At 36.7% G+C, this 25054-nt stretch overlaps 1 protein-coding gene across 12 annotated transcripts in view; it reads left to right on the forward strand.

The window, feature by feature from the left end:
- CACNA1D (calcium voltage-gated channel subunit alpha1 D) overlaps positions 1-25054 on the forward strand; it is a 171437-nt gene that overhangs the window by 61025 nt on the left and 85358 nt on the right. For 10 of the 12 annotated variants that reach the window (XM_068201775.1, XM_068201780.1, XM_068201770.1 and 7 more), the window contains exons 4-8: positions 2677-2816; positions 6598-6740; positions 8097-8249; positions 9088-9284; positions 21764-21867. In XM_068201775.1, the coding sequence (XP_068057876.1) occupies positions 2677-2816; positions 6598-6740; positions 8097-8249; positions 9088-9284; positions 21764-21867 (737 nt within the window). Of the gene's footprint in view, positions 1-2676; positions 2817-6597; positions 6741-8096; positions 8250-9087; positions 9285-21179; positions 21284-21763; positions 21868-25054 lie in introns of those variants that run through there. The other 2 variants (XM_068201774.1, XM_068201779.1) reach the window with 2 other exon arrangements.

Consider the following 25054-nt stretch of genomic DNA (forward strand, 5'->3'; position numbering starts at 1 on the left):
TTGAAAATAAATAAATAAATAGTGTGTGAGAGCATGAAAGGGAGGAAAGCAGGAAGGGAGGGAAAATGAAACAGTGAAGTTACGGAATTTGTCTGACTTAAATGAGCACACGTTTAAATTAGTGCGACTTCCAGGTCCTTTCTCAGCCCATACTGGTGTGGGATATTTTAACCCAAGGTGCAGCACTTCTCATTTTTCCTTGCTGAGATTCGTGTGGTTTCTGTTCATGCAGCTCTCAAGGGTTCTTATGGTCCATCTGCAAAGTGACACACACACACACCTTGAGCCCACCGTGGGTTTAAAAATGAGATTGTCCTACATTCCATATGGCTCTAATGGAATGTTTGCAGTACTGTCTAAGAAATAACAAAAACTCCTGCTTCCATTTGAGCTGTCCCATTAAAATAAGCTGCAGGGCTATGTGACATTAACAAAGTTGTATAACTTTAGCACTGGGGCTGCTGTTTAGCCCAGAGAGCAGAAGAGCATTGGAATATTTTTTGAAGGGGAACAGTGAAGAACAGAGATGGTTCTTAGGATGGAACTGGTACTTTAATGGGTGGAGTTAAATTACATGGTTGCCTATAAAACAGGACTCTGGACATAGGGACCCATGAGGTTATTTTTGCTCAGAAGGTTCCATCCAGTCCTGGATCCTGTGTTCCTTTTAAGAAAAGAAGCTATTGAAATTTGGCATATATAAAACATACATATTTTGTCTCACTTTTACTACTATGGTTTTGATATATATTTTGCCCATGGCAAATGACAACTGTAATATTTTTGTCTTCCTTATGTTTTCCTACATGATTTATCTTCCTATAACTAAGCTGCAAATTTAGTTGTATGCAGGGAGACAGAAATAGCTGTTATTGTGGAATGTGTATGTGGTAGGATTTGTTGTATTTAAGCATTTCTGAGTATGTTTCTCAGGAATGCTGATAATTCATATTATTATAATCTCAGTGCTGTTCTCTAGCCAAAGAGATCTGATGGATTTTGGTGCACAAGACATTCACATTTCTTTTGTGAGGCCACTTCACTCTTGTTAGCTAACAACTGTCCTCATTGGTTGGTGATAAATTGATGGGTATACGGAAGGGACAATTTTGAAAGAAGAATTAGGAAGTATGAGGGGAAGGAGGACATGTATTGGTTTCACTGAGCTGGAGGATCTCACCCAAAATGGAAAGTAGCTGAGGAGCCTTGGATGAAGCTCCACAGTGTTCATGAAGTGTACTCAAAAGAGGGGGAAAAGGCAGAGGTACAGGACAGAGCTGAGCAGGAGGTGAGATCCAGGAATCCTTGTTTTGCAATGAGAGTGCCTTTCCTGCCCCAGTGATCCCAGGGTGCTGCTTGCTGCAGGTAAAGGCCTGGAGAGGAGTTTATTCATAAAGCTGTGCCTCTATTAAGTCACCAGTGTCAGATTTATGAATGGAAATACCACATCCTATACATAACCACCCTAAATGGCCTCTTTGGCAGGAAAAGAAATCTACCTGCCCAAATTAAAGATTCGCACATAAGAATATCAAGATCTTTGCTTAAGTTGCAAATGATGAAAGTGTATGAAATGATGTAGTGTATGAAAGTGCCAAGCTGTGTGACAAATAAGGAGCGTGTATTTTTGTGTGTAACAAATAAGGATAATGTATTTTTGTGTGTAACGTTGGTGTTCTATTTGAGTAATGATAGTAGAAGATGGTAATCCTGGCTGAGCAGTTACAGTCATGTAATTAACCTTGTAGGTGATAAATGAGCAACATCATGTGTTGCTGAACAAGTTTAAAAAATGAATCATACTCTTTGTGCCTTTTATTCCTGGTTGTAATATTTAAGTAGCAACAGATAACTAAATAAAATGTTATAGAAAATAATGAAATTAGCATGTCTGAAGGTAAAAAGAACTGAGATGTTAACTGCTCTGTTTTCATAGTGGTGACTTCTTCAATTTACCAAGTCAAGCATGCTCATAATATTTTTGGAGGTTTCTTCTTTCTGGAGTATCTAGTTAGCTAGGAAAAGATATTCAGTATATAGCTCTGAAATAAAAATTTTGTTAAAATGCAGAGCTAATAACATTTAAAAAACCCATTAAATCTGATGCTGGAGCCTCAATGATATGAGGTGGTGGTACAGTACCTTGAAATTCCTTCAAACTTAATAAGGTATTTTAAAGAAATTCTGGTGATATGGAAGGGAGAATAAGTCAATGCAAGCTTCCATATCAAGATTAAAAAGTTGCAAGACAGTGTAAAATTAAATATTAAACAATTAAAACTTTTTTCAATAGTGAAAAGAAGTATACCACTGTTTACCTTTCAAGGATATTTCCAGGGCTGTGTTCTACTGCATTTTCTGCTTATAAAGAATGCAGAGAATCCTATTGACCTGGATGGGACTCTGCTTCAGCAAAGGTACCGCATGCTTCCATATTTGCAGAAACGTTTTTTCCTCCCACAGAACGTGAAAACAAGAAAACCTTGTGAAATTATGTAATTATAACCTTGCAAGTACCGTTATCATTACGTGTTATGCAACTAAAACCTGTGAAATAAACTGCCATGAAGGTATTTCCTTAGTCCTGATCAGTATCCACTTGTTGCAAATTGTCAATAGTAAAAAGAGCTGTTACAGTCATTATCTTTCATTGCACTTTTTTTTTGTCTTCCACAGGAAAAAGTAGAATATGCCTTCCTGATAATTTTTACAGTTGAAACATTTTTGAAGATTATAGCATATGGATTATTATTACACCCCAATGCATATGTTAGAAATGGATGGAATTTATTGGATTTTGTAATAGTAATAGTAGGGTAAGTAGCTTATCTTCCATTATAAAAATATTTAAACTTTTCTTTACAGTGAGGTAGGTATAGGTCTGTTTGGCTGTGAGTAGCAGCCTATGCTGGATTTCTTTCTTTGGAGTAAAAGAATGAACTGAGTGAAAAAATGTTAGATAGTCCTTAGATTTTCAGTGTTATCCCTGGCTATAGATTGCATTGCATTTATAGTAGAAGCTCCCAGGGAATTCTGAGTCCTACTGGAGATTTACAGAGTTGTTTTTCAGAAACTTTTCCATCAGATTTTCTCAAGAAAAACTCCTGGTGTCTTTCCATATGTTGATCTCTTAAGGGCTGCATGTTGTTATTTAATTTATTTGTTTATTCCTTCACTGCAGTCATGTGGAGTTCATCTGTTTCACAGAGACCTCTGGGAGGATCCACATGTTTCAAAGTGGAGAAGAGTGGTTGGGGAGACAGAATTAACAGTGATTCCTTCACATTCCCAAAATCTGAGTAAAACTGGGTGCTGCATGTAAGGCTCCAGATACAGATATGATTTTGATTTGCCTAGGGTTGAATATATGTCAGAAATGGCTTTTTTTCTTTACCCTGTGCACCTTACTGTACCAGGAAACCTTGGAGTGTTTGTTCTTTGCCCCAGAGAAGGGACTGCTTGGGCCTTCTGCAGGTTCAGAGGAGTGGAACTTAGATTATGTACCTACTTATTGATAAATTATTTTTGTGTCAGCAACTCTATGTCAGTGGTTATGCTACTTTATTAAATTCTACCTTCAGCTATCTAGGGAATTAATCTTGAGATGTATATTCACCAATATCCTAAATGTTGTGGAGGATATGTTAAAAAGCTGTTTAATCAGTACTGTAAATTTTATTTGCTTTGTTTGTTTAATATATACTTTATAAAAAAGTATCTGTTATCTAGAACATGGAGAGCATTATCCATATATAACTTTGTATGTTAAAGCGAACACAACCTTGGCTTGCATTATGTAATTCTAACTTCATTTTAAAATTCAAAGTATACTAAGGGTTGCCTGTAATTGAAAAGGCTCAGGAATTAGAGTGTGTGCTGCTTTTAAGTTGTTACTGAATTAATGGAAAGGAAGAGTTGCTAAGTAAAGGAATTTGTGGTAGAGCATTATTAAATTTGGGGAGGTACTGTGAATATAAGAATGCCTGATTTGCAACCATTTGATCATGAGATACTAAATGTTACTGGGAAGGTTGTATTTGGGCCAGTCCTTTGGCATGCAGGCAGTTTTGGTCCAGGACTAAAATTTGTGTATAAATAGATCCTTCATCAGGTCAGGTCATTCTCAACAGATTGGTCCCTGTGCCTGAAGGGGAAGCTTGGTGGGCAGGTTGGAGACTGTCACACACGAGCTCTGCTCCCTTGCCAAGCAGTCACTTGAATAGACCTCTTCCCTTTTGTCAAGTGACCACGGAGTTACAGTAACCCTGGAGCAGTCTAATTAACATGACCTCTATCTTTGGCTGTGTCCTAAATACATAATAACTAAAAAATTTTCCACTAATTCCTAAAACACTCATTATTGGAGGCTAAGTGGAGTTAGGTCAAATGCTCACACTGAATTTGTTGAAAATACGAATAAAAAAGGACTACATCTTATCCAATGCCTAAAGTATCACAGTAAGAATAAATCCTAATTCAAATCCAGAAGTTTAGAATATAAATGCTTGTGCAGGTTGTCATCAGCCTACCTGTAAGACAAGGTGGACCTTTCCTAACATGTTGCACACTGACAAAATTGTGAGCAAGGTTTTTGTTCTTTCAGTAAGAGCACAACCTGCAGGATTGACCAAGCATGAGTCCCATTTATTTAATTAATACATAGTAATACAGTGAAAAATTGATTTTCATATATAACCCAAGGTGGATATGGAATCACTTCTGGACCTGAATCTATTTGACTAGCTTCAATGGGAAATTTCATTAGGTATTCTAATAGCTTGAAAGAACTGCCATGATGTCCTATATTGAATCCATTGAAATTTGCTTTCTCAGCAGAGACTGTAGCCAGTCCAATTGCATTAATCTTAATTATGCCTAAAGAAATCTCTACAAGCAAAAGGGAAACACATATAGAGATGTTTTTAAGATCAAATCTTAATTAAACCTTTAAACTTTGATAAACTGTAGAGGAATATGGATGTAAATTTCAATGAAGAAGATCAATAGTTTTATACCTTAATGGCTTTTTAGGAATAACATATGTCCTGGTTTCAGCTGGACAACACAAAATGACAGAGCTATAGACAGAGCTGTGAATGTGATGCTTTCTACTCTTTGTCATTTCTCTCTGTAACCCATCAGAGTATGAATTACTCTGAGCAGTCTGCTTACCTGCATGGTCTCTCACGTAATTTCCATTGATTTCTGTGGAAGAATAAGGTCCTGGTAGAGAAAGCTTTCATAGCACCTGCCTATGCCCTTTAATTTTCTGAATGTTGTATGAACTGACAGGCTGAAAGGTTCTCTGAATTCAGGACTTGATTCAGAAGCCTTTCTAATAATGTCTGTCTTAGAGCACAAATAGTCACTCTTGAAATCACTGAGGTGTTTGTTTTCCTGCAATTATGCTTCCATTAAATTCTAGGGTTGAATCAGGACCTGGTATTCAATGCCTGGGTTTGGTGGAAGAGTATGTGGGCTGCCGATGTTCCCTGTAACATCTGTAGAATCTTAGGGGCTGAGTTTTTCTCTGGAGCAGAATGAAGCAGTCTAGGGATGGATATTGACTGATGTGGGTCGACTGCTTACTGGGGGAGGGTAAAGCCTTCAATAATCTAGTTTAGGTACCCTATTAAATAATATATGATTTCAGGCTACTATCCAGTGTGACAGAGTTCTTAACCAGAGTTGTGAAAACTTTTCATGACCAAACGAAAACCCTGCACATTTCAGGCATCCTTTACAAGTGTGAAACATTCCTCATGATTGCAAAACTCTATTAACTTTATAATCCTCTCAGGAGAAGTGCAGCTCTGCAATTATTGAACTACAGACTCTGTGCAAAGGATAACAGAGTTTGTGTGGTCTAGTGGCAGTCTAGAAACCCATGCATCTGAGATGGAGCTCCAAACTAAAATAAACCTAAGATTAATTTGGATTTCAAGAACATTCATCACTTTAAATTGCTGCTAAAAGTGGGAAAACAAAATAAAAGTCTTGTCTTGCAAACTGCTCTAATGAATGACTAATTCACTTCTGCAGGGAAAAAATGCAATATAATAAATGAGCCATCTGGGAATATATTTGTCCTCAGTGGTATTATGTGTAAGAAACAAATCTTTTTGGAGTTATTAAATGGTGAACTCTGATTATTTTTAAAATATTCAGTTTCTGCTGAGTGTATATAGAATATTGTACTGCTGTGCCACTTAGAGTTCATATATTTCACCAAAATTAAACCAGATGGTTTTAGTTATTGTCTATTTCTTCTTCTAAAGGGAAGATTAATTCTCCAAATGTTAAAGCTAAAATGTTTGAACAAAAGTGGCAAAGTAGCTTCGTTTATTTAAAAATAACAAACTGTGTATATAAGCTGCATGCTAAATTATTGGAAACTGTGTGATCCTCATTCTCTAGGGGGATTATAAAGTCTTGCACTTCATAGCTCTGTCTGTCATGATTTAATGTGTAAATATACCTCTCAGTTTGACATCTGAACAGCTTTGCAGAGTGATCTGCAGTTCAACTAATTTCCAAAGTAATATCTTTGACTGTCCGGTAAATAGTGATGACCTTACCTCTCATCTCATTTTCTAGATTATTTAGTGTAATATTGGAACAATTAACCAAAGAAACAGATGGTGGCAGCCACTCAGGTGGCAAACCTGGTGGTTTTGATGTCAAAGCCCTAAGAGCCTTTCGTGTACTGCGACCTCTCCGACTCGTATCAGGAGTGCCCAGTAAGCTCTGCTCTCTTTACTTCCATTGCACTCAGGAATGCGACTGCTCTGATTATTGAACTGTCTTCTTCCAGACACTACAGAAATGAGATGGGATAAAGCTGAGTTTTTGTTATCTGGCTATGTATATAAAGTGAATTTCAAGATGAGTGATACCCTATTTCAGGCTGAACAAGGGATTGTGAATTCAGTCAGTGTATGATCTCCTTACACAGTTCAGTAAGCAGACAGGGAAATACACTTGCTTTTTAGAAGCTTTATATCAAAGTAAATTCCATGTTAAAGTGCAAATACACCAGAAAATAAAAGTCAGATTTTTTTTTTTAATTCTAAACCCCTGCATCTGAAAGTGTAGGTGGTCCTAAAATAGTTTATATGTTGGTAAGTGTATGCCAGAGCACATTACACATTTTGTGTTTCCTGCCCCCTCCAATGCACACGAATGCCTTCTGTTTATCTCAGCAGAGCTAACAGATAAATTAGGAAACTTAAAAAGTAGAACAATACTCTTTAAGAAAGCAATTGAATTTTCTGATATTTCCTGTTTTCTTTGAATGCTTTATTAATTATTGAAGCTATTTGGGCTATACAAGGTTCACGACTTCCAGTTCAGCTCTTTCTAAGGCATTCAAAGGAAGAAAGCTCATTTTGTGTTTAATATATCATGGACTGTTACATGGAAATGATTGATTTTTGGTACAAGGGCTCCAGTGAGGACAGAAGCAATCCTATGACATGTCAGAGAGGAAGTCTATCAAGTTAAAAAAGAGGCATATTTTATTGTCATTGGTGCTGTCACAGCTTCATTAGTCTGGAATTAGCTCATTTTGGTAAAGCCAAAAGTTGGATAAATATTTAATCGAGAAAAAAAAAACAGTTTTGAAAGGGATAAATGATGAAAGAAAATTTGTTCAGATTAAAAATGTTTTTTCCCAGCTAACTGTATTTTTCTCCCAGAGCAAGAAGACAGTTCTACAATTGGCTGAGTGCACATTTTCTCAGAACTTGCCACAAAGTTTTTGTTTTAGCACAGAATGTCTTCAAGGCACACACTGGCTACGTGCCCTTTCTTTATAAAAGCACCCACAGATTCTTGTGACACATTTCAAGCACTGACTTCTATGATATAAACTTTATTAACAGAGAAATTAATTAGACAGAAAGCTTTAGATTCTTACAAAGATATGTTAAAGGAATATTTTGGTTCTGGACAGTAGATTTTTAAAAAAATCTGATTATCTCTGCATGTCTGTGTCATTAAGTCCTAATAATGTGTAATTATATAAAATTTGATAGAGTAAGACATAGAAATATGGTTCATATCTTGTATCTTCTTTTTTTTTTTTTTTTTTTTAGGTTTACAAGTTGTCCTGAACTCCATTATAAAAGCCATGGTCCCCCTCCTCCATATTGCCCTTTTGGTATTGTTTGTAATCATAATCTATGCTATTATAGGATTGGAACTTTTTATTGGAAAAATGCACAAATCTTGTTTTCTTATTGATTCAGGTAAGTCATTAAAATGTTGATTAACATAAGGGTTTGATGATGTTTTCTTTCAAAGCTGTGGGATTTCAGTTTGAACTACAACTAGGCGCCAAAGCACTTAAGCTGTTGTTACCCCAGTTTGCACTTGTTCCCAATTTTAGGTACAGTGCATTAAATGAAAAAAAAAACCCTCAAAACCAAAGTCACAAAAAAATCAAACTAGTTAGAGGCTAGACCATGCTCTGAATAGGTTTTCATTTCTGATATGTGTAGCTTAAACACCAGTATTGAAGGAAATAGGGGTGATTACCTATGAGGGACAAATCCAGATTGTGGCAGTACGGTGAGGCAGTGTGGTGGTGGCAGTTCTGAAATGAGTGAAGAAGGAAAAGAGTGTTCTTCCATCCAGGTGAAATAATGAAATGGAAGTGTGTGTTGTGGGAGAGTTTTGAAAGAGTGAAACCATCTTACCTGGTGGCTAAAGGTGCTTTTCTTTCAGCTAAGGAATGAACACAACTCTATGGGAATTAGATTCATTTTTCCTTAGTGGTCCATGTGGGAAGTGCCATGAAGTGAAGTAGCAGCAGTGAAGAGGAAAGAAATATTCAGAATGAGACACTTCTAAATAATGTATTATTACATTGTGCTTCTTTCCACTGTCTAATTATTTTATTAACCTATTTTTGAGGTTGTAAGGCCCAGATCTGAGCAAGACTAAAAGCTCCAATGCTCTGATGTGTTGCTTTTCTCAGCGTGAAATCCAGATTTTTCTCACAACAGCACTGATATTTCCTCATGCAAAGGGGTAACTCATGAAAGCTTGAGGACTCAGAGTTGTGACTTTTTGGTCCTTTTCCAGATATACTAGTTGAAGACGATCCAGCACCTTGTGCATTCTCAGGGAACGGCCGTCAGTGCGTCATGAACGGCACCGAATGTAAGGGTGGATGGGTTGGACCCAACGGAGGCATAACCAACTTTGATAACTTTGCATTTGCAATGCTGACTGTGTTCCAGTGTATAACCATGGAGGGATGGACTGATGTGCTGTACTGGGTGAGTTCTTAAATCACTGAGCTTGGTGTGCTTTTAAACAAGCTTCTCTGTTCTAGTGGGGATTGAGCTGTGTTTCACAGTACCGTCATCAGGAATTCTTGGTGAGTTTTGCAAGCTCAGCTGCATACTTGTTTCAGCCACAGCCTGTTACTGGACATTTTAGAAACAAATTTATTCATTACTTATTTGAGGTTTTTTTTGCCTATTCCATTTGGATAAATATGAAACTACATCTATGTCCTTTGGACTAGCATTTTTCATGTGAGCCTACAGATATTAAGTATGTCTTCACTGATTAGGCTTAAGAGCTCTCTTTTTGCAGTATTTGTGCAGAATTTTCACAATGTTAACATAAATTAGAACAAAGCAAGCTCTCAACTGACATTACTTGCCTTGGGGACTGAAAATCATATTAACCATTCAGAAACTACAGATTTACAGGAACTGTGGCCCTGATATCATCTCCATGGAAGCAGCAAAAGATATTCAAACCCCTAACTGCGTAAATCCTAACCTTTAAGTGCTCCTTTGGTGTAAGGAATGGTGCTTCCAGAGCCTTACAACATCAAGAGTCGGGTGGACACAGACTGGGAAACTGAAGGATGGAGGAAAATGTATTTTTAAAAATACAGATTTTTAAAGGAGTAGAGGCACCTAAACCCACAGATAGACATTTCTCTGCCTAACCACATTCCACTGTGAGTAGCATGACATTGTTCTCTGAATCTTGGAGTATCTCAATATCTGATGTGAGTGATTTGTCCAAGGGCATTCAAGAAGTCTGTGACAGAACCTCCCACAGGCACTGAACATCAGTGAGAATGCTCTGTGCTACGTGGTACTCAGCAGTAAGTCCTTGCAGCTATTAGGACCTTATCAAAAACCACAATTCTATCGGTTCAAATGTTAGAAAATATGTATGGAAGAAGAGAAGTGATCACTGGTAAGGATTACTGTTAGCAAGCTGTTAAAAGGGTTAAGTTACCTCAAGGAGTATCTTAGTGGAACTGTAGCTGTTGTTGCTGAGAGCAGCTCACTTGGTGAGTTTGTTGAAGTTTGTCTGCCCAAGTGGGATTATTTACTAATAGTGCATCAGCTATGGAGCACTGGATGCATTTAAGAATGTGGTATTACCCAGTAAATGACCACATGATTTTATGTGAAATCAGGGTGAAATAACCTGTTGCTAATACATATAGCACAGAGTGTAGTCTCAGATAAAACCTGTGATACTGAAGTGTAGAATATGTACATGTTTTTAAGAGAATATCACTGTTAAAGGTAATTAAGATGCTAAAATTGCATCCTTTTAGAATTGAAAGACCAAAAAATGGCAACTATGAATGTCTTCTTCCACTGTCTGCTATCAGTTACAAAACTGGCTAGAAACACACAAATCTTCAACACTAATGAATAATGATTATGTAAGGCTACACATAGGTTATTGCATGATTTCCATTGTAAAGGTATTTCAGTTTCTTGGAGTTTGCACTCCAGCTATAATTTACTAGGAGACAGTGAATGTAGACTTAGTATGTGCTTTTTGGTTTGTGTTCATGGTGATGGCAATTATTTTAATTCTTCCTGAAAAGGGAAGGTGTGCCATGGTTATCTAGAAAAAAATTACATCTTTAATATCTTTTGAGGCAAAAGTATGCCCACATTTCAGGAGCTGATAATTCCTCCAACTTTTTTCAAAGAAAATCAATATAAAAGCTTTGGAGAGTTGCTGTGTTTAGAATACAATTGTTACAAAATATATAGAAACAGCTTGAGTGTCTCAGAATTAAATATTTTTCCCCTGGGATTTGATGCCCTAATTAATGTGCTGCCCATTAGAAACCTTTGCAGAGCCTCCAATGACAGCAGAAAGAATCAAATCATTAAGGCAGGATGTTGAATATTTTAATGATCAGACAAAATGAAAAGTTTAAGAAAATCATAAACAATTGAAAACTACATGAGTTGTTTTTGCTTCTTTCTCTATAAGGAGTTTCTAATGTAGAATGTATTTACAGTTACACAGGTGTCATTTTTCGTTTCATTCCAAATGATACTGGGATTATTAGACAGTGAGGCAAATATTTCTTGACCTAGTGAAATATAATCAGAATCAGATATTCAGGTGACTTTGGAATCTGTCTTAACTGATGCCTATATAACTAAATTATAAATTCGGATTCTTTCTATCTTATAGACCAACAAGTTGCCCATTGTCAAACTGAAATTACTTACTGAGGACAGGAGGAATGACAATTTATATGTTTTAGTTTTACTACTGGATCAAGCTGAGGTAGATTTAGCTAAAAATTGGAAAATATTTCATTTAATTTGAAAATTGTTAAAGCATTAAGGGGATACCAAATTGTAATAAAAGAATCTGAGGAAGCCATTTTAGCTCGATGTGCATGGGGTTTGTGGGTTGCTTTTTACTTAGAACTCTGTTATTAATGCACAGACTGAATGAGTTTTATACAAAACAAATAAAACCAAACCCACAAATATTAGAAACTGCACAAAATTCTCATTTTTCACTCGGTCACTGTGTGAACAGTGGAATAAACTTATGTATGCTTCTCTTGCTAGCAGGTGTAATGTGAGTGGGTGAAATCTGTGCAATATTTTCCATCGTGTTAAGCGGCATTCTGTCAGCAAGGCTGACAGCTGAAAATGACAGCTTCCAACAGCCCTCACTGGCACAGCTCGTTATCACCTGGTTAATGACAGTAAACTGCTTTGAAAATACTCCAACCACCAATAATGATTTTTCTCTTGTGCATATCTATTGTGAGTCAAGGCCTTGATTCTGCTGCTGCTGGGCACCCTTCAGATCACAGTCACTCACGTGGGCATGCTGCTGCTCACCAGTTTCCATCCCATCCCATCCCATGTGTCCTACTGGGTTTTAGTGTCTTCATCTGGCCTCTTTCTAACTTGTAACTCACTGGATAGCAGGCATTACGTGGTTTATCCACAAAAATTGTGACTCCTTAGTGCCAAAGGTTTGGATTGAGAGGTTAAGGGGTGTAGTCCTCGTTCTCAGCAGCCAGAGCAGCACGTGCGCTCCCAGACTGTGTGTTTGGGACTGCTCACCTCTGTATGTTCTCCATTTCTATTGGGACCATGTATATTCCCAGTCATGGTCCTTTCTGTTTGCTCTGGAGCCCTCATTGGAGGCTCATGCTTTTGGTTTTGGATCCTGGTGCAGCCCTTGTTATCAGCCAAGTGGCAGCCTCTGTGTGCCCAAGTTTTTAACGCTCTGGCTCACATTCTGAAGCTGAGAGCATAGTACTCCCTGCCTCATTTCCATTTGTGCTAGCAAGCTCTCAGGAACTGCAGAACTTGAATCTGCATTTGCATATCTGGCTCCAGATTTTTCCCATGCCTTTGAAACATCTCGATGTATAATCTATTAATGGCAAACACGTATTTTGTAAATTGCTTTTTATTTTTAGCTGCTTCACTTGATACATGGGAACACACATAACAAGCAGTGATACTTGCCAGCAAAACCCCCAATTTTCCCATGAGCACCAAAATGATCACATTTAATTCTTCTTGTTTTCACCATAGTGAAGTTATCTTGACTTACTACACTTGAATAATCCAACTATAGCTTGAATGAGAGATGGTCAGGGCCTCTGAGAAACCAAGTACTTCATGGGATGCTTAAAATTGCTTCAAAGACGGGACAAATGTATTAGTGGCTACTGAATTTTACTAGGTCAATTTTATGGTCAGATGCTGCATCACTGACTCCAATTTTAAAGCTCCTCAGTTCTCTAATACCTGTCTAGAACTGTTCAGATTGATCTGAAGATTTCTGAGATTGAAGCACTCGAGCTAAAATTGCTGAATAATGATACACTGATGTCTTACATGGTTTTGTCTATTAATACACCCACTGATATATTAACAAGCTATTCACTAAAGGATTCTTGTTTAAAATACTCAGATCATTACGTGAAATGTCTAGGCAATCTGAAATATACCTAAAACTCATATAAAGTTTAAGGAAAAGGATGGCAGGTTTTTTTAAAATATACCTTTTACTGATATGTCAGCTTTAAAAAACTTTACTACTTTTTGCTAATAACATATATTATCATCAAAGAACATCTTCATTCATTGTTCCTCTGCTTTTATAAAAGAAAGGATGCACTGAAGAACCTCTCTCCTGTTTAAGAAATTGCATTTTATATCCCCCAATATACTTCTTCAAGCACGTTAGAACATCTGGAAAAAATCCATCATTTCTGTAACACAGACTGTCCAGGCTGCACTGCTCTCCTGTGTATGTCTACATGCACTTTTGCATGAGTGACTGCACAGCCAGTGTATTAATGTCAGTCAGATCAGGTCAGGAGCTCAGTCTACTCCTGACACCTTTTAGAATTCTCCTATTTAAGGATATTTACAGGTAGACTCAGATATATGAAACCAGCTGATGTGCAGCCAAAGATATGTCCTAAACACAAACAAATGTTTTACAAATACTTATCACACAAGAAAACCCCTTGGCTCATGCACAAAATGTATTATTAGGCTATAAACAAAAAACTGCAAAATACGTTTCAAGTATTACCAAAATTGTCATCAGAGTGCTGACAAGAAGTCTCCTAAAATACCTTTCCAAAAATGTGACCAAGAGTCAAATAAGCATTAATAGTCTAGAACTCTGAATTGAATGATTTAATAAGCCAGTGGGAATCAACTACTTAGGGTGATTTAAGCCATGTTAGTCCCATTCCACCTGCAGAAAGGGAAGGCATGTTACTGCATCCAAACAATATTTGTCAGCAATGAATTTCAGCTTATTGTCTGATAGAAGTCAATGGATGCTACACAGCTTTATTCCATTTGTAAATCAGTTGCAAATATTTAACAATGTTAAAAACCAGTGAGGAATCGTGCCTGAAAAATCTTAGCTAATACTTACTCGTGCCTTTTCCTCTTATGTACTTAGGGAAAGCTTAGTGCAGTTCTGCTGGCATTGCTCAGCACCACTCACAGGTCATCTGAGGGAGGCTCTGGAGTGAAACAAGTCAGTTCACCCCCAAAGGCATCCATGTGCTGCATGCACACAGCTCCCAGCCTTCCATGACTACATAGCAGAAAGTTAACACATGATGTACAGCTGGAGAAAGAGTGATAGAAATGTTGACTGACAGCATTAATATACTGCATAAATCTCTCTAAAGAGCCAGTGATTGCAGGCAGAATTTTTTCTGTTTGAGTGTTAACTAATTGAATCTGGTTTCAGGTTAAAATCAAGAATAATCCCCCCTCCCTGCCTTTTACATAGTGATTTGTACTAATTGCCTTTTTATATTCTCTTGTTATTAAAAGCTCTGAATCATCCAGTTTTGGATTGCAAAGAGACAGAACTTAATTTCAGAAAGAGAAAAAAGGGAATGATCAAAATCAGACATGCAAACAGAGCTACCAAGCCAAGGAATGTACAGATTAAAAGTTTGCATTAGGATCAAAAAGGATGTGACTTAGATGTATCTCATACGCACACACATATATATTTATATATATATATATATATATATGATTGCGGTATAATTTTTTTCCAATTAGCATCTTAATGTAATGACCCCACTGGAGGAGGATTTTAAACTAACTCACAGGAAAATATCTTTCCCATGAGGTGAACTTGATTGACTTTGACAAGATATCTGGTATCTCAGCCTCAGCTGACTACTGACCTGTACTGCAGTCAAAGCGTGGAACTAATTTCTTGTCACAGATCATTGCAAATACTAAGAAGAGCCTATTATTTCTCCCCAGAAATTTTAAATAAAACTGGGTCAAAACTGGATGGGAAATAGAGGCTAAACTTGGGGAAGTGCTAAGAACTCACTAGTCCATCAGCTAGAGTTTCTTCCAACAACTTTGCCTCAAGAAGTCAACAATTATTTTATAACCATCCTAGTTCCCAGTCTGTCCCAGGATAACAATTTAGTAGATAAATTTAGATTTTCCTGAGTATTGAGGCTTTGTTCATTGGTGTTACATAAGCTAAGGTAGCAATTTTACATCATCTGTCTGAGTAATAAATGCATTGTACTTGTATTTTTTTGTGTCCAGTATATGGGAAACATTAAACACATCAGATTTTTGTATAATGTATGGTGTATATATATAGGTGGAATAGCAGATCCCAAAAGAAAGAAGGTGTTTAGTACAGAACACCTGTGTAGATATTATAACTTCTCATTTTCATACATGATAGCTAACCATTTAAAAAAATAAACACATTGTTGATCCCATTTGTTACTCAATTTTAGTAATTTTTTTAGCCCTTAGATTTAACAAGCCAAATCTATCCATAGGTTTTATAAATTATTGTGAAATTATTTTGGGAAATACAGATAAATAGGTACAAGCACTAACAAATTATTAATCTGAAATTAGCATGCAGCTATTTATGAGAAGAGTCAAACACTGAGATTTTGTTATATCTGGAATACAGATTTTGTTAAACCTGGTAGTGCTCATCAGCAACCTCTGGGTTACAGTTTTGTAGAAGTAGCACTCTTCATGTTCTTATAGTTCTGTCCATCTGCTCTGCAGATTAAGCAGGGATGCCTAATTATCTGAAAAAGATAAAACAATTTCTTAACAGTCACGTTTGACATCTTGTCTTTCCTTGGAACAATAACTTGATTTCTGCCCAGCCCCTCCTCCCAGTTAATGACCGTAAGCTGATTAATGGAATGCCACTAACAGGAATTAGCTAAAATAGTATTAAATACAATACACTGTCTGAATGAAAGACCTGCATCTAAACTCATTTCCAAACAGTCATAGTAAAAATTTATAAACAGTCTTGTTCTGATGAGTAAGCGCTTTATGGGAATACCAAAATTTCATAATTCATTTGCTAAGAATGGATGAAACCAACAGAAGGAAGAAAATGAGGTCTGTTCAGCTTGATCAAATTCATTAAGCTGAAGCAATGTCTTCCAGGTTGAGGTTTAACTTGAGAGGTTCACTTACACGTGTCCTGTATGCAATTGCACAGTGCAGTTTATATACAGAAGACAAAGGCCAAATTTAAGAGGTGATTAAGCAATCATGAGGCTCTCTAGGTCCTGTGACAATTTTACACTACTCAATGGGATCGCTTTCTCTTTAGGCCTACCTTGCTGCCTGAGCCATGGAATTCTCATTTCTCCAGGTGTTGCTGAGCTGAAATGCTTAACAAGGCTGGTGTCAGCGCACACCCCACCAATGCATCTCCATATTCTGTGTTAGAAGCACAACAACGTGCTGAGTCTGTCCAACCAGGACAGTGCCAGGGAAATCTGTTCTTTGACTCCAGAACTCTGAATATAAAATTCCATGCTTTTATAAATCAGCCTGGAGGGTGCTGTGCTTCAAGCACAGCCTGTTTTAAGCCAGCTTTAAGCTAACTCCGATTCAACCAAGAATATCTCAGGACAAAACCTTTGAAACCAGGCAGCTTTGAAGTGCTCTCTGGTGTGCTCTTCACTGGGTAGAATAAATAGCCTGATCTGAGGTTTTGTGAACCTCCCTTCCAGGCTTCCAAGAATGCAGGCATAGTCCCACTTCACAAAATAATGATGTCTGCAGAATGTTTTCACCTGTCAAGAGACTGAGTTTGTCATTCTGAACAATTTTTAAGATGATGAGGCAGATTAAAAGTAAACCCACCAGTTATGTGTCTCTTGGCATGTCATGGAAAGAGGAAGGTAAAATTAAAGCCTAAGGAAGCTAAGAAATTCAACAAATTTAAGAGGGTTTGAAACACTGTGGAAAATCAAAATAGGTTAGTGCATCAGCACATTGTATCTGCAATGCTACAAATGAAGAATTAGAGGTTTTCTCATTAACCCCAGGTAGAACTTATGTTGATTGCAAATTGAGTTTGCAACAATTTTCAATAAAAGAATACCAGGTGTACAGAAAAGCTAAGATCTTGATTTGCATGCAATTGCATATGAGGATTTTACTCACAATTGCCATAGATATATTTTAATGATTTTTAACTGTTTTAGGTTGAAGTTTGCCATCTGCTGCTGTGTAATACTAAGGATTATATCTGCAGTAAATATGACTTTTCCCCGTTTCACTTCAGTCTTGGTCTCTGATCATTTTGCTGTGTTGTAATGATAGTTGACTCCAACTGCAGCACAGCTCACACGATGATAAATCCAAATGCCACTTGAGGCAGTTTCAGACAGTATCAAGTTTCTCCAATCAGCTCAAGATAATTCTTCAAGATTACAGACTCACCAACATATATGGGTAAACATGAAGAGCCAAACAAATAATGTGTGGTGCACATCTACTGTTATGGTGAAACAGAATGAAGGGATTTAAAGAAATCTTTGTCCTTCATATTGTCCATTATCTCATCTGCCCTCTGGTTGATGTGATGGACAAACTGCTGAGAAGTGACACTCAAATAGTAAGACTAGATCTCTAAAAAGACAAAGGGCAAGAAGGATGGTGCTTGGTGGTGTTCTTGCCATAGGTGTTTTGAAGGCTAAAAGCCTCATGGCCTCAACAAGACAGAATGAGTCCATTGAGAGCCATTAAATATGACACCTCCTTTGGCACAGTGCACCCCTGAGCCACAGGGCAGGAGGCTCTTGCAAGACAAGACATTTTGCTGAGGATTTCAGATGTGAGGTCTCCTTGAACTCCTGGTGTTGCTTTAGCACATCTAGAATTTGTGACTTTAAATCCTTATTCTGCATTTTGGGTGAGAAGCCAGCATTAATCTCCACAAATGAATATATCTTTTGAGGATGGAGATTTTCCTGTTCTCATACATTAACCAAGCTCTGTCTCCATTTTAAATCAGAAGACAAATCAATTCCTTTAATCTTTCTTTAATTGGAAGTTATGGAAAATGCCATTTGACATGCATTAAATGAGGAGCAAAGTTTTCCAAAAGGAAAGGACTTCTTTTTGTACTTTGATGGCTGGTATTAATGCAATCTGAAATATTATTTCATGAATATAAATTACAGTGCATTACTTGATTAGGGTTTAATTGTATCTAGAATTAAATGGTAAAGTCGTGGAGTACTTTTTAGGAATTCAATCTTAAATTTGTTCCAAGGTGTTCTTCTAGGTTTGGGTGTTCCTGAGTTAAGGAATGCTTTTGAAATAGTTCAGCATCTGCCCAAAGTGAAACATTTCTTCTAGTACTGGTTAGCTGCAGTTGCCAATTTTTGCTTCACAAAGCATTAGTCCTAGATAGATTAACCTAAAATATTGGGCTTGAAATCCAGCTGCATAAATGAGAAAGCATTTTTTTAGTATGTTGCACATTAAAAAGTGAATAAAAATCCCAGTTGCTCATACTAGCAGAGCCTTTGTGACAGAGCATGAGAATTTCTGCTTTGCTCCTGGGTAACTAAGTTAGCAGAGTGCCTGGCTGCCTGAAAATATTCTCTTTATGAGCAAAAGCAGAGCATGGAGATGTCTTGCAGTGACTGCCAGAGGTCTGTTTTTTGAGCTCTGCTCAAAGTAAAATTGCAAATATTAATCTGTCAGGTTTTTCAAAATGATACATAGCAGAAAAATGTTGGCACTAATACCCAATGAATTTATGTCTGCACTCTGAACTCTGGTGACTCGGAAACAACTGTCTGCTAACTGTATAGTTGTTAGATGTAAAATGCATTCAGATGTATTTGAAATTTAATTAAAATATTTGCTATGATCAGTTATTGCTAGAAAAACACTTGACCTGTATGGTATGAGTCAGGTCTATGAAGCAAACTAATTTTTAACATAATAAATAATTATGAGTATACTTAAAAAAAAAAAAATTGGCTAAATATTATTCTTGAAACATAAGGCCAGATGTCTATGCTTGAAAGAAGATGCAAAAGGCAGCATCCACTGGGATGAGGCAGAAATGCAGTGTGGGCAATGGGATGTTCTACTCATTAACTTTGGAGCTTCATAGCTGAAACTTCTCAAATGCAGGGGACACACTTTGACAGAATGGGTGTGGGTGATAAAACCCAAAACTTCACAACCACTGTCCTTAACAGAAGCCCCTGATGGGCCAGGGTTTGTTGAAAGCTTACCCAGGAGAGTAAGTGGGTATAATGGCAGCATTGTGAAAGACTTCCCCATATGAATATTGCAGAACTGAACCATGGAAGTTTGGGATCTCTTGAAGGTAATGAAGCCAATCTTGCTGAATGGCTATAACCCCTTTTTATTTTAACATCTCAAAAATCCAGTTTTATTGGAAGAGGAAAAAAAAATCCAAAGCAAATGTGTATTTTCAAGCTTGCTTTATTTTTTTTGTAGCAAGTGTAATTGTAAGTTATTTTTCAGTACCTCAGTTCAATTCAAAAAGCATTTTAAAAGATGATACATAGACTCTTTTAAAAGGAGAATGAAGAAGCTGTGTAAACTCGTCTCCTTTGGTTGCTTAGGAGGTTTGTTTACTTTAGTAAGTATAAACTGATGCTATCACAGCTCACCATGGAGGAGAAGTGCCTTTGGGCCTTAATCTGCAAAGACTTAAAGCTTCCGCCTAACCATCTATAGGGCCTCCTTGCAGAAACTGAGATTATGATGTTTAATTAAAAGTAAGGGCAAAAAATAAAAGAAGTAATTTTTGAAAATGTTTGTTCCCATGTTTAGTAGGTTTATTCCAACAGAGATGTTAAGGAGAGGTGTCAAACCTGATGTCAATAGAGCTCAAAGCCTAATCACAAATTTCAGATACAACAAACACAATGGCGTTCACAGAACAGAAAACAGATTTGCAATTAGATTATTCTACGGTGCCATATGTAATTTTATTTTCTGCTGAATTTTCGTGACTAGAAAACATCTTAAGAAGAATCCAGTGCAAAAGCCAGAATAATTCCTCTTCAAGAAGAGCTATTTCCAAGAAGCTTCACATCCAAATTATATTTGTGACTTATCAAAATGTCCTTTTGCACCTGAATCCTACACACAAAACCAAATTTCCCTGTTTTAAAATATCTGTTTTTCTGAATAGGCCTTTTTAGATCTTCATGGGTATGTTTCACAAGTCCATCCTTTGATAGGTATGATGAGCTGGCTAAAAACAGCAAGTGGAAGAAATCTTTCTAGAAAACCTTGTGTGAATCTATAAGGAGTGTATTGGAAGCTCAGTGACTTCAACCTCACTTAAAAAAAAAAAATCTTCAACAACTTTTTAAATTTCATTGAACCTTGACCAGAAGTTGTCCTTAAATGTTTCCATGTTTCCATTGTGTTTCTAAAATTTGTTTTAAATTTTTCATTTTCCTGAAATTGTGTTCATGCTTTTTACACAGATTCATTCTCATTTATTTATTTTTGAATAGATTTAAAATGTTTGACTGCATTTGACTGCTTTATTTCAGGAAAAACTGTGGGAATTCTGTGTTATAAAAAGTAACACTGCTTGTGCAGTTGAGATACACACTGCTTTTATTTTCTCAAACAATCATTCATATAGATATATATGAACTAAAAATCCTAATATTTCAATATACTTTGTGGTCATCATCTTAATTGGAGATCTGAAGTTTAGTTCATGTTCTCAGTGTTAAATAATCATTCCTGTTATTATTAATAATCCTTATTCTAGAATATTCCTGCAGGGAAAAAGATTAGAACTGTTGTAGTGCTCCATTTATATTTGATAATATTTCTGATGCAAATGCTAGGTTCACTCAGCATTTTGTTTTAGGATTTGTCTTGAAAATGCAAAGTGAATGTGGCCAGTGCCTTCTTGCTCTCATTGCTCTTCTTTGATTTCTGAAGGAATGCATAGCATGTTATTTAATCTGAATGATCAAATTCTCCTTTCTCTGAATCTTCATTGCTGTTAATATAGTGATCTACTCTATAAGATCATCTTATTTCTTGCAGATGAATGATGCAATGGGATTTGAATTGCCATGGGTGTATTTTGTCAGTCTCGTCATCTTTGGGTCATTTTTCGTACTAAATCTTGTTCTTGGTGTATTGAGCGGGTAAGCATACACCTTTTTCATCATGAAGGCAGAGTCCTGAATTCAGTTGCCATGAACACGCAGGTTATCTCATACAGGTGAGACTTCAGCTGGGATGACATCTTTTAATGAGCCTCTATTGCTTCCTCCTCTAATTACAACACAAAAAAGTTTTCTTGTAGCTCTCCTATAAATAACATACAAACACCAAAATCAGAGTTTAGACCTACCAGTACAAGTTCTTCATGTCCTTTTGGCAAAGTTATGAAAAAGACTAAAAATTCCCATGCACTCATTTGGATGTTATTTCACTTAATCCTCTAAAGCCTCATATCTACAACAAAATTTGGGTAAGTAAATTTAAACAGTTGTTCATTCACTTTTTAAAGATCTGGACAGGCCATAAATTTTGTGTTGAACCTATGTGATCTGGCAGCTGCAAAAAGGACTCTGCTGTTTTATGAATGACTGAATCATAACTTATTTCCTTGCGTTTTACAGGTAAATGATGCAATAGGATGTGAGTGGCCATGGATCTATTTTGTTAGTCTTATCATCCTTGGCTCATTTTTCGTACTTAACCTGGTTCTTGGTGTACTTAGTGGGTAAGCAGTTGAGTTAACATTGTGTATGCTACTGCTACTTGTAAGATGGCCTCTGCATTGACTCCAGCTTCTCAGCAATGGCTTTTTTGCATGCACTTGAGATTCTTATGTCATCCTACCAGTGTTTGCTCTTTGGACTGAACTGTGTGGTTCGAGTGCCTGTATCTGTCTTGACATCACGTTCACCATGCTTGCCAAAAATATTCATTCAGTGAGGCACTAATCTCCTTATTCTGTAATATTCCTGCAGAGAAAAGGATTTTGTGCACAGAGATGGGTAGTGCACCCATACAAATATCCTCCCTTGCTGTTATATACAAGTGTCTTTTTCTGAAAGACCAACTTCTGCTTTTCTTCAAGTAGTCATAGTGCAATTGGAGTGTTATTTAAGTTTACCAGTTGCATATTTTGCTCAAAATATGGCAAAATATTTTAAATAAGTGCTTAAAGACCTATCTTACAGAGTGTGGTTGCACTACTCCAACAGTGTTCAGTGGTTCCTGGGTTGTAGAGCTGTGAACTGCTGTGACAACCTGCACCAGGAGCTGGTAAATTCATCACTAATAATGTATCAATTTAATATAGCTGTCAGTGGGAGGTTGTCACAGCTTTCTGTTGGTTTGTGTGCTCCAGGATACAGCCAAGAACTAAAGCCATGTCAATTCTAGCTGTATAATGTGCTTTAAAACTGTAGTTTATGGCAAGAGCTTGACAGATTTTCTTTTTACAAAGTTCACTTATGTGAAGTTACAACCCTATTTCCTTTGCCATTTCCTGATTTCTAGCACACTTAAACTTGGGAAACTCCAGTCTATGGAAAAGATATTTTTTGATAAATATACAAAAGATTCAGGTATCATTCAAGTGCTGAAAATAAAATTATTGTGGTTGTATGGATTAGGTTTTAGTTATACAGCAAACAATATTGTCCTGGCAATCTCAGGCAAGTTGTGCCATCTTTGTCAGCCAATGGAAAAATTTGCCTTGTGAGGAAAGCAGCCTGACAGTGCAGGTGATGGTGTCATCAGGATGCTGATAGTGTCTGCAGTCCTACTCATGGTTTTGCCACATTGTATCCATTGTATCTGAAAGAAATTATTATTATATAATTATATTATATTCCCGGGAATCAGACAAGCATACAAGATTTCCAGGTGTTGATGTAACTTTCTTACAAGAGCACTTTTATTTGATGGGTGGTTTTACAATGTGCTTTTAAAAATATTTAGTCGTTTATCTGTGATAGATTACTGTTGCACACAGGAAACCAGGGAAAGCATAGTTTTACCTAGTGTCAGACTTGCTTTATAAAGCAGATGTTTAAAAGAAAAATTGTAGTGCTAAAACAATACTGCTGATTTTTAGACTTAATCTTGGCCTTCCAAGGACAAATGTGTAAATTGTTGCAAAACTAAGGGCCCAGCTTTCAGCCACACTGGAAAATGAAATAAGAAGGACAGATAAGTGATGGTAGCTACAGTGTAATTTATTTCTTCTTTTGATGCTGTTACCTAACGTTGCTGAGTGACTGGCCTTTCCACTGAAGTCATTACAGGATTAGGCTCTCACAGTTCCTTCTCTGGCCCTTAAGAACATCACAAGCACCAATTAATTTTCTTCCTGTCCTGTGGAGATGGCTGGTAACAGATAATGAATATTCCTGTTTTTCCTTCCATGACTTGAATTGTTATTGGTTTCAGATTTTTCTGTTTTAAAAAAAAATTACAGGGAAAGTGACACCAAATTTGGTGTTTTGTTGCACATATGAATTTATTTTCCTGAAATCATGGAAATTTAGAGATACTCTCATGAATCTGCTTAACATTTGATTTAATAAGCTTAAAATACTGTGTGAAGTTTTCAGCATTATGATATATATATTTTTTTTTGAATATGGAGTAGTTGTTTAGCTGCCATTCCAGTACAGGGAAAAGGTGTCCCCCTGTCCTTGGGTTCCTTTCTGCAGACAAGAAATCACCACTGATTTATAGGTTTTGTGTGATCCATAGAGTTCTAATGCTCCTCACAACCCTTGCTGGCTTCCCTTGGATTTTCAGTGCACAGAAATGGCAGTGAAAAGTAGGATGTGAAATCTCCTTATATTCATCAAGCCATTAATTGCTAAATTTATTTTTTTGCCATAGTGTCAGCCAGGGTCAATTGAGTGCTCAGGGTGCTTGATGACTTGTCTGAATCCATGTTTGCCCTAAATGCATGAAAGAGCCTTCCTAAAACTCCCATTTTTTGTTTTCTTTCTGAAGACAATGACACTGGAGAGCTGAGACACGTGATGTATAAATATCACCAAGGACTGACATTGAAAGTGCAAGGAGAAAGTCAAAGGAGATACTCCTAAAAGATACCAATCATAGCAAACTGATGTTTGGTACAGAAGTGAAGAGAATGTCCGGCATACTTGTTTGAAACTCTGACAAACAAGGGCCAGTGTGGAACATTGATACTCTGATTTTTTAAGTAGTATAGGACAGTTGTATATAAATAATTTCCCCCATACTTTCTGTTTAGAGCTACGAGTCTAATTTAAATTTTATGGATAAATTTGATGTACTAGTAAAATCCAATGGATGTTTTTGTGTTTCTTAGTAGAAAGATATTTTTCATTCTGAGCCAAACATTGAATATGTAATGCATACATTATTTGGTTTTATTTAAAAGTTATTAGCTTTTATGTTTTATACTCTTCAAATCATAACGTGAAAAGTCAGTTTATGATAAATCCACAGATAAAGTTAAATTTTACTAAACCAATCAAATATCAAGAATGCAAAAATTATGCCAACTTACTTGAAAAGCATGGCTTTGCATACAGATTTTGAAAATGGAATCTGAATGCTTTATACCTTTTCTGTATGAAAGTGTTACTTCCTTTATATCAGGTTGTGCCGTGTACATTTTAATCTGTTTGCTGTTTTTGATCTGTTTGTTGTTTTAAAATATTCAGTTATTCTCTTTGCACTCCTTTGTTATTCTGTGACCATCTGCCCCTTTGTAGCTCTGTAATTCCTCTTGTGCACTGCATGTTTGATGTATTTAGATACTATAAAATGGATGAGAATGATGATTTGGCAGATCTTTTGTTTTACATCTAGCTCTTTCTGAAGGTGAGTATTTCCTGATGATCCATGTCAGTCTTGCCTGCAGAAGATGACATTCTTAAAAATGCAGT

Source organism: Anomalospiza imberbis, chromosome 11 (assembly GCF_031753505.1).
Source record: "Anomalospiza imberbis isolate Cuckoo-Finch-1a 21T00152 chromosome 11, ASM3175350v1, whole genome shotgun sequence".
NCBI classification, from domain to species: Eukaryota; Metazoa; Chordata; class Aves; order Passeriformes; family Viduidae; genus Anomalospiza; species Anomalospiza imberbis.